General features: G+C 46.1%; 1 protein-coding gene across 1 annotated transcript; it reads left to right on the forward strand.

Annotated features, from left to right (window-relative positions):
- Positions 1-6,724: 6,724 nt before the first annotated feature.
- LOC124657691 lies at positions 6,725-10,062 on the forward strand (the record flags this gene model as incomplete). The annotated part of the gene is made up of 6 exons (XM_047196205.1): positions 6,725-6,970; positions 7,267-7,339; positions 7,578-7,642; positions 7,771-7,938; positions 8,419-8,475; positions 9,457-10,062. Coding segments are annotated over exons 1-6 (1,215 nt in total), but the record flags the coding sequence as incomplete, so codon positions are not given.
- Between the last annotated feature and the right edge of the window lie 984 nt (positions 10,063-11,046).

The following is an 11,046-nucleotide window of genomic DNA, read 5'->3' on the forward strand; positions in this document are numbered from 1 at the left end:
TGGTATACGTGGTTCCAGCTCCTAGATAGTTAAGCTTGACTGCTGTGGAGCAGTTGCTTGATGGTTTTGTGACTTTTCCTTCTCCTCCTAGCTCCTGATGGTCTTGTTTATGATCCCATGTCTTCTGTTGGGTTTTGGTTGGTGAATTTGGTTGGATGAATGGTTTCTGTGACTGTTGGTGCTGTTCTTGAGCAAGAACTGGATGAACTCTTGCTGTTCTATGGTTGTTGCTTGCTGCAATGGTTATCTGGTCGACTAATGCATGGTTTCTAGGGTTTCTACCCTATTTACATCTCTGGTACTTCTTCTCTGGCTGTGACACACAAGCCTTGCTTGTCCTGTGACTCAGCTGTGTGTGATGTGCTGTTGGTGCACAGCAGCTCTATGAGCTGTGTGGAGTTGCTTTGGTGAAACTTGAGCCCTGGGCAGGCTCGGGTTTGGTCTGCTGCTGATCCTATCCTTGTGCTGTCCAAGTTTTGGACAGACACAAATGTAGTGACACTTGGTTCACTCCTGGCTGGTTACTGACTTACCATTTAACCTCTGTATAGCTTTTCTCTCTGTTTTGCAGGTTTTGAAGGTGAATATGACCTAGGAAGCAATTCTTCCAAGTCATTAGTGTAGGATTTTAGTTCAGGATCAAATGATGTAATCTTATTTTTATTTTATTTACTTATTCATTCAATTCTTGTAATAAGAATATTGTAAAGACATTGTATGTGTGTATCTAAATCAATAAAGCTCAATTTTTCCTTATGAGCTCAATTTGTATATGTATCATTTACTTATGATTGTGTATTTAAATTTCAATTTGAAATTCAAAGTGAATTGAATTTATGAAATGGGTTTGAATTATGAAATGTATTTGAATTATAAATTCATAATTCAAATTCTATATTGTTTATTCTTCTTCTTTGAGTTATAAATTTAATATAACTTGTCAAATGAAATCAACTCCCAAATTCAACAAGATACAAAAGAGATCATGTCGAAATTTCATAACTCACATTGCCTAACCCTAATTGCAATTGAGAGAGAACCTCGATCCCTCTTAGGTTTAGTTGCAATAAGGCGCAAAAATTTCCCTCGTTTTGTGATAAAATGCACATCCCATTTCTAAATCTACCCTTTCGATGTTCCTATATTCTGAGTTATTACAGGCGCGCCCCAAATCACTTTGGGGAACGGTTTGGGGGATGCGACTGGAGATGCTCTAAGTACCTATATATATACAAGCACAATACCCGCAATACCCGTGCGAGGTTGCTACAGATGGATGAAATGTTGAATCTATGTATTTAGCACAATGTTGAAACTTTGTTGATAACCCATTTTAGCAGCCTTGTCAGCCCACATAACCCCTTTCCAAAAGGGAGACACTACTTAGTATCCACAATTTGCTTCCACAATTTATCCTCACTTAAGTGATATCTCCTAATCCAAGAGGCTAGCAGGCACATGTTCATCTCTGCCAAATCAGGGATGCCCAAACCTCCATACTCTTTCTTCCTAGTAACCAAGCCCCAGTTGGCTAAATGATACTTATGGTGTTCCTCATAATTTTCCCATAAGCAGTAATCCATTTGAGAATTAATAAGGGCAATGGCCCTTTAGGGAACTTAATCACACTAAGGAGATAGAGAGGGATACTAGCCAAAACACTTCTCACCAGCTCTAATTAGCAGCATGATTAAGAAGCTTCCCTCTCCATGATATGAATATCTCTCGCCAAGGCCTAGGAAAAACTAATGTGAGATAGGATGGATATTTTTTTTGCCCCTTATCTATTAAAGTATACATGTATCGCCACTACCGTGACCAAATTGGTCCTTTGTGATCGTGTACAAACAAAAAAATCATTTCACTGAATTAATTTAGATACAACTTAAAAAAAACTTTCTTTGTGCGTTTCCAAGATAAACTAACTAGCCCCAGTTCTTAAGATGTGCTTGCAGATTAAGATACATGCATCATTATGGGCACTGCTGTAACAAATACTAGTTGCTAGGATTTGGATTTCAGACAATCTGTATTAGCCATTTTATCCATCATATTCGTAGTCATAGTCTCCAGCAGCAAACTTGTCCTCCGGGAAGTACCCAGCAATAATCTTGGTCCCGTCAAACCACTGCCCATCCAATCGGATCCTGCACTGGATCGAGTCATCGAGGCAAGCATACTCCAGGAACACCTTCCCGTCTCTGGCAACCACCGGATGAGCAGCACAACAGATTGGTCGCGGGAGCACGACCTTGAGCAGGTCACCGAACTTGCGCGCCTCTTGAGTAAGCTCGTCCAGCACTTGCTGGTACACCTGGTCGTCTTGGAGCTGGTCCAGCGAGAGCACCTTGGCAAGTCGTACCACCCTCGTTGCTCCGTCGACTTGGTGCGGCTCCGGAGAGCAACGATGATGAACCTGCTGGTGCGCCCTGCGATCGGAGACGCGAACCTGCGGTGGGTCGGCCGGCGACAAGCCAGGAGGGAACTCCATATCTGTGGTTAGCCGTCTCAGTGGAGGGTTCTCCGCCCAGTTTTTCTCGAAAACAAAGGGGCGGCCGGCCATGCTAGCTATCCGGCGATCGGCGGCGAGCACTGCCTCTGCGTCGGGTGAGTAGTCTTCCGGATTGGGTTGGCTCGATCGTCTGGAACTGGGGTGGAGGAGACGGGCCGGTCAAGCTTATAAAGTGGCCACGCAACGGCGGCGCCAGGAAAATCGTGGTAGGTCACAAGGCCACTAGCCCGCTGTCCGAGTCGAACTCCTCGCCGACCTTGTGACCTCGAGTCGCTGACAAGCGGGGTCGATACAGCGACACAAAATAGCGTCATGTGTCCTTGGCAGCTGATTCTCCGTGAGAGAAAAATAGCAAAATAATGAGATTTGAATCTTCCGCTAGGTGTCAAAGGTGGATCCCACCGGGATTTTACTTTAGTGTATTTTTTGTCCTTTTTAGTTTAAATTTTGGTGTTAAAATTTACACTAGAAAAAAATGAAATATATTATAACTTATAAGTGAGACTTAGAGCATCTCAGAAGGCGCGCTATATCGCGGCGCGCCAAAGCAAAAATATGCGCGCGCTAAACCGTTGCCGCGCGCCGGATCGATTTCTCCTCCGCCGGGTGCGCCATTTTGCAGCGCGCGTTGGCGCGGTAAAATAGCACCTCCGCCGGACGCGCCATTTTGCAGCGCGCGGGCGCGGCGCAAACAACAAACACACACAAGTATGCATCCAAGAAGATCAAACAATATATAAAAATTCACAAATATATTGTACCATCCAAATACAATACATTGTTCACAACAATACTTCACACCAAATACAACACGTCCAACATACAACAATACAACATGGTTTTGAGACAATACAACACATAGTTTTCAAACAAATACAACAAATATGCAACTATTGTTGTCCATTCCAATTCCACCATTCTTCCATGAGATCTTTTTGAAGCTCATCATGTATGTCGTTGCACCGAATGGCATGGTATGAGGCAATGAATCGGGCAGTCCTATGTGCGGACCTCGTCACTTGCACGGGAACCCCCATCAAGTCGTAGTGGGTATGATCCACATCTTTTCCGCGGTCATCCTCTATAATCATGTTGTGCATGATTACACACGCGGTCATGATATACCAAAGGCATTCTTGATCCCAAAATCTAGCTGGTCCTCTAACAATGGCAAATTGGGTTTGCAAAATCCCAAATGCTCTCTCTACATCTTTCCTAGCCGCCGCTTGTGCATTGTGGAATTGAGTTTGCTTTTTACCTCTTGATTGAATAATTGGCTTCACAAATGTTTGCCACCTTGGATATATGCCGTCGGCGAGGAAGTAGCCATAGTTGTACTTGTGGCCATTTGCTTCAAACTCCACCAATGGACCTTCCCGCATTGCAAGTCTTGTCATCGGTGGTGACCGTTGAAGAACATTGATGTCATTGCAAGATCCGGGCATTCCAAAGAAAGCATGCCATATCCAAGTCTCTTGGTCGGCCACCGCTTCAAGTACTATGGTGGCATCCTTCTTGTAGCCTTTGAATTGTCCATGCCATGCCGCTGGACAATTCTTCCAACTCCAATGCATACAATCAATGGAACCAAGCATACCGGGAAACCCCCGGTTGGCGTTGATCTCCAAAAGCCTTGCCGTGTCTTGAGCATTGGGGGCTCTCAAGTATGTGGAGCCAAAGACATTGAAAATTGCAATGACAAAGCGCTTCACACACAAGATAGAAGTGCTCTCTCCCATGGCCAAATGATCATCAATAAGATCCGCCGGTATACCATATGCCAACATACGCAAGGCGGCGGTCACCTTTTGATATGTGCTATGGCCAAGTTCTCCGGCGGCATTCCTCCTTTGCTCAAAGAAGCGATCATATTTGGTGACCTCCGTTGCAATGTGCTTGAACAAGTTGAGACTCATCCGGAAACGCCGCCGAAAATAGCTTTCGGGGAAAATCGGATTCTCATTGAAATACGACCGCATCAACTTCTCATGCCCTTCAATCCTTTCTCTCCACAACTTCTGTCTACCGAACACCGATCCACCAAATTTTGGCCTCTTAACGGCGCGGTATGCTAATAGTATCGATATGTTCTCCTCTTCTTCTTGGTCGAACTCGTCATCAGATGAATCATATGAGGAACTCTACAAACATATGTATGAAATTACTTCACTATGAACTTTTGTAGCTACTTGGCGAGTATAATAGAGGCCGGCCGGCGGAGGTTCATACCTTGCGAGCAAATGGGCGAGCACCATGGGCGCGCCATGTTGCAAGCAAGCTCGAGGACGACGAGGACGACATGTCGACGCTCGCGCGGAGGAGAACGCGACGGCGGCGCGAAGGGGGCCGCGGAGAAGGACCGCCGACTACAACTCGTCGGCCGGCGGCCGCGCGAGCGACACGAGTGCGGCGGAGCGTCCGCCGCTGCCGGGAGGAGGTGCGGGCGACGCGGATCTACGACGCGGCGGCGCGCAAGCGGAGGCGGCGGCGGAGTCGGCCGGCGGCGGCTGGATTTCGCGCCGGCGGTAGGCGGGGAAATGAAGGCGCGGGCGCGGGGAGGAATTTTCCGGCCGTTGGCTTTTTCGCGCTTGGACGAGCGATGCCGCGCGGCGCGTGGCCGACGCGCCAGATATGCCGCTCCGGATTGTGCAAAAAGCCGCGCGCCCTATATTTTTTACAGCGCCGCGCCGTTTACCGCGCCTGCTGGAGCGCCACATTCTGTCCCGCGCGCGCTATATCGGACGTTTTTATGCCGCGCGGCCTATATAGCGCGTCTGTTGGAGATGCTCTTAGGTGGAATCCCACTTGACACCCTATCTTTGCACAACTCATGAACCGATGAACATCCGAGTCCAACTCAAAGAAGGAGCCTGACGAGACTACAATGGTGGAGGGTTCAGCCTCCGACGCTGCAACATCCTTTGCGGCTTCTCTCTACGCGAAGTACCCCATCTTGAGCTGGATGAGCTTCGGGTGTTCACGGCGAATCTTGGCCATTGATGCCTTGTCGGCCTAGTGCGCCCTAATCCGCAGGAAAGTGCGGCGATTCTCCTTCTCCTGCTCGTGGGTGACCACCCGCAACAGCGACGAGAGGAATTCGATCTCCTTGAGGCTCTCCACATCGGGGAAGTTTATTTCTGCCGCGGGCAGCCGAACGACCACATATCGAAGTCGCACGCGCGCACACGAAGAGCTCCGGCAATGCAAACATGCCGAGCCACCAGCTTACACCGTCGACAATGATCTCCGCGTTGTAACGTCCAGACTGCAGCAACGGTACGCCGAGGAACATCCGAGTCCAACTCGTAGGAGGAGCCCAACGAGATGATAATGGTGGAGCGGGCAGCCTCAACCTTCTTCTTTTTCTTCTTCACGGCTTCTCTTGACGCGAAGTACTCCATCTCGAGTTGCACGAGCTCCCGGTGTTCACAACAAATCTTCTAAAGTGCTACCTCGTCGTTCTCGTGCGCCCTAATTTACAGGAATGTGCGGCGATTCTCCTTCTCATGTTCGCGGGTGACCACCCGCAATGGCGACAAGGGGAGCTTAGCCTCCTTGAGGTTCTCCACGTCAGGGAAGTTCATTTCCGCCTGTGGGCGACCGAAGGACCACACGCCAAAGTCGTATGCGCGCTGCGAGATCCGGCAACACAAATGTGTCGAGCTACCAGCTCACGCCGTCGTCGGTGATCTCCATGGCGTAGCGGCCAGACTGTCGCAGCTGCACGCCAAGAAAACCGGTCGAAGACTTGGGAAGGCGTCACGGCTGCGAGAAGACGACGCACACGGAAAGCTCAATGTACCTCCCCAAAACATATGCATCACAACCCTCAAATTTTACATCAGTGGATACATCATCATTGTTGGAGCAGCATTTTTGGCAAATGTGATGTACTACCTCCATCTTAAGGCTTAAGACTTATATTTTTTAAAAAGTTAAACGAAGTAAAATTTAATCAAAATTTTAAAAGAATCTATGAACAAATATGATATTTTGTAGATACTCGTATGACCTTGGTCAACTCCCCTTCCAACCCCAGCCCAACGACACTCCACGCCGCCACACTCTGTTCTAGCCAGCCATGGCCATGGATGGATAAGCTTGTCCCCAAATCCCCTCAAGCTCGTCGCACCATCGGACTCCACGTTCCACGAGCTTTCCATCCATCTAACCCCCGTCGACATACACTGAGCTCGTCCACTGTCCCTTCCAATGTCGCTGCTGGCACTCGGGAGTGAGGAGAATAGCCGCGCGGTCGCCTCCACGGCCGGCGGCGGCAGCTCGGCGGCGGCCTCCCCGGCTGGCTCCTCTGAGGACGGCGAGTGGTTCCGCATTTACGACCGGATCGAGGCGCTGCTGCCGCGTGTCGAGGCGCTCGCTGGCGACCGCGCGCGCTTGGAGGAAGTCGCCGAGCTGTCGGAAGCCCGCGAGAAGAAACTCCACGCCCGCCTCCTCCAGGTGTTCCCCTGATCTGTGAGTTCCTTCTAGTAGGGTTTTCATGTTTTGGGCTTGGTCGCGCCTGAATTTTTTTAGATTCACAGGTTCCATTTCATTTCCAAAATGAAACTAAGTCTCAGGATAGGTACCAAAAATAAACAGTTCAAAACTATTTAGAGTCTAGAAACGCCCCCTTGGGGCACAGCACTGATCACAAAGCTGATCCAACCTAAACCAAAAACTAAACCCAACATTTTTTGGGCTTGGTCACGACTGAATGCCTGATGCTAATGCTGGTTCTTCTGTTCGCGCGGCAGGCGGAGGCCAGCAGGATGCGCTGGAAGAGGGAGTACATCGAGCTGCCGCTCTTGGCGAATCCCATGATACCTAGTAGGATTTTCTCACCCACAATAATGATTTAATTCTGAGATAATTTGCCTTCTTTATGGTGGAAAATTTTTCACCACTCTAGGTTTATTATGCCTTCCTAAGTAACGAATTTATTGAGGGTTTTTTTTCGAAAAGAGAATTTATTGAGGATCGGACTATATTACCTTTGAATTAAAGACATAGTAATCTCTATGACGTTATGCTGCTGCTGATGTTATTGTTTGTGTGTTCACTGTAGAACTCAAAGAGATCGACTTGAAGGACCGCGGAACGTGTGAAGACGCTGATAACTCGCAACTCAAGGTATTACCAGACCACAAGTTCCATAGATCAAAAGCTTCAGACCTTCTGTCCACTTTGTACATGTCATTGATTTTCCTCATGTTTGTTGGTTTTGCATCCTTTGTTAATCGCGTTGTGTGAAACCAAAGGAAGCTAGAACTTGTGTAGAGCTAAGGCAAAACAATGAGAATCATGAGGGTGTTGCAGGGGATTTAAGAGCAGAACTAAGAAAACTGAAGCAAGCTTACGAGGCTGTCTGCTTACACAAGGATTCCTTGGTTAAGGAGAAAGACGATGAAATCCAAAAACTCAAAAATGTAAGTATTCATTCCCAAGTACATGGCCAGCTCATACTAAACCCTGGTTTCATTTCTGTAGTGTATGTTTGGTGAACCCGTCTTTCCATACATACATATGTAGTCATTAGTCAATGGACGATGTCATGTTTATAAGTAAACCTCCTTGATCAAATGTAACAATAATTAAATGCAATGTTTAACCAAATTTACTAATCGCTTATTTGATTGATCACCTCATGATGTGTGATCATGGGTTTTTTCGCATAGACAAATAGTCTAGTTTTCCTTTGTAGGCCAAGAATCATATGTATGCCTATCTACTTTTTTTGCTAACAAGGTATAAGCATCCCGATTCTAGATAGGCTGCACATATGAGGGTGGTGTGTTACTGGAAATAAAAAGCAGTTAGGAATTAGGTTTTCTTTCCATTTATCTGATATCTATATAGGACAATCAACTTCTGGGCAGTGCTAATACGCTAGACTTTTTTTATGATAGGAGGCTGGTCAAAAGCGCAGAAAGACAGCCGATGATATGCATCATGAACAGTGCACGGTGAGTCTTCCTTTCGCTCGACTTTTTTCATTCCTTGCTCAATCTTTATTACATGCATCCAAGATCCGGAATTAATATTTGTAGTCTCTTCAAGATCTCGTCGATTTTGTTGCTTAGGTTGATGCTTAACAATTTTGCAGTGCCATCTTTTCTAGAAATCTAAGTGTTCATATTCCGTACAAGATATTCTTTTCTTTCTCTGTTTGTCAACCAAGTGGATCCAACATTGCTGACAGAGTCTGACAGACTCACTAATGAAGTTAACTTACACGGCAATTATGGTCGTGATCAGCCTTCTATGATTATCACACCTGAAAATCCATCTCAATAGGACAATAGGACCTGTTCAGCACTTAAGTGATAAAGTTGCCTCATACGTTTTTCTGGTCTGTGACTCATCTAGTTGTCAACACTTTGCTTGCTCAAGATGAATTTAAGGGATGATACTACTCATAATACAATTGCGGTGTCAATCTCTAGTAGAGTCCATCCTACGCGGGTGATTTTTGAGTGCATTTGTTAGGTGGCATTTTAGTTTTTGTTTTCTAATCCATGGAAATATGGAATAATTTGGAGGGGCAATGCATCATATTCAGGGCTGATCTCGTAAGATTTGTCAGCTGGTAAGACTTGTTAAATGGGGAATATCAAACTTGTTCATCTCTGATTCATATCTAAAAGAAGGAAATTAACTAATCTGTAGGATTCTTGAGTAGTGTACTTTAATCACAATATCTATCAACTTTATGCAAGATAATTGATTTTCTAAAAAAATGTTTTGCATCTTTCAAAGACTGATGACATAGCCCAAATATAGAACTGATGTTTATATTTATGAACTATGACTCACTTTCTAGTCGTTTTGATCTTAACAAGTTGTATCGGCCCTGCAATGCCTGTCTGTTGATTTGTTGCTGTTAACGTTTAGATTTTTGTTGGTTCTTTCTGTTGGAATTGCTAAAGTTCTTCTCCTTTCAACAGATGCAGATCTTTGTCACGATCCTTAATCGCAAGACCATCACTCTCGAGGTCAACGGGTTAGACACGATCTGTGATGTCAAGGCTAAGATTGAAGACAAGGAGTGCGTCCCTCCAGTCCTACAGAGACTCATGTTTGGTGATAGGCTGTTGGTGGACAGCCGCACCCTTGAGTCCTACTACATTCAGAGGGAATCCACCCTCACCCTTCACCTTGTCCTCCAAGGGATGCATATAGTTGTCAGCGCGCTTGATGTTGAGAGAGCAGATACCGTGAAGGCAAAGTTACTCGAGGAGACTCTTGATGTTGAGAGAGCAGATACCATATACAGTGTGAAGGCAAAGATATTCGAGGAGACTCTTGATGTTGAGAGAGCAGATACCATATACAGTGTGAAGGCAAAGATATTCGATGAAACTGGCATTGTCCCAGCTGATCAGCACCTTGAGTTTGGTGGGAAGAATCTGGAGGAGCGCCGCACCTTGACTGACTATGGCATACAAAATGATTCTACACTTAATGTCGTGTATAATGCGTGGGTTGATAAGATACACATCTCAGTCAGGGCACCAACTGGCAGGACCGTCATCGAACATTCTGCTATGCGGTGGGAGACCATCGGCAGTCTCAAGGCGAAGATACATGCTGAGTTGCGTGTTCCCCCGGAGCAGCAGTGCCTCTTCTTGCGTGGAAAGCTGCTGCAGAACGGCGGCACCTTGCAGTTCTACCGTATAGAGCCAACCTCGTGGCCATGCATCCTCCTTCTGCAGCTCCGCCTTCCTGGTCGTAAGTGTCCTGCTGCACGCAGCTTCTTTCCAGCGTGATAGAAATCTAATCTGTAGTATTAGTTAGAGCTCAGACTCATTTTGTCCTGCCTGTAGTATTAGTTAGAGCTCAGACTCAGTAGAGGTTGAATACATTTTTACTTCATCTTCTCTGTAGGCCGGAACATCGCAACACGAGGACCAGCATAGCCGATGTAAGCTATAGCTGCCGCTTCGCCCTGTTTCCGCCAGATTTTCACAAGTGGTGCTGTGATGGTGAATGTTGGGACGGTCCATGCTACGGCGCCCACCAGGAATGCCTCGACACTTGCAAATGTCCCAATTAACCCAGGAGGGAAAGTCATGTAAGATTTATGAACAGACCTGTGTTTGGTGGGAATGCACGTAGTGGTACTTGATATCTTAACAAACTAGATGATACCCCGAGCGTTGCTCCGGGATTCTTAGCTGCCATTAAGAATTATGGTACTTTGTTTTCTGGCTGCAACAATGATCGATACAATTGGCATCTGCCCATACATATGATCAATGAATTTCTCACATGAACATGGATCCTGTGCGTGAGGTATTCGCTTTTTTAATGATCGATACAATTGGCATCTTGTTTCGTCAGTTTTCACAGTACCAATAGAAGTAATAGTGAACTTTTTATCTGAATCGATCAACAAATGAATGATAAACTAAACATTTTGAATCTAACCATATTTGAAAACATGGCCTCTATTGAGATCAGAAGGTTAATTTTAATGAGTGACTGTAAAATTCTGAAGACATTTGGAAAAGCCTGTAAGGGAGATGACATCCAGT

This window comes from Lolium rigidum, chromosome 5, assembly GCF_022539505.1.
Source record: "Lolium rigidum isolate FL_2022 chromosome 5, APGP_CSIRO_Lrig_0.1, whole genome shotgun sequence".
NCBI classification, from domain to species: Eukaryota; Viridiplantae; Streptophyta; class Magnoliopsida; order Poales; family Poaceae; genus Lolium; species Lolium rigidum.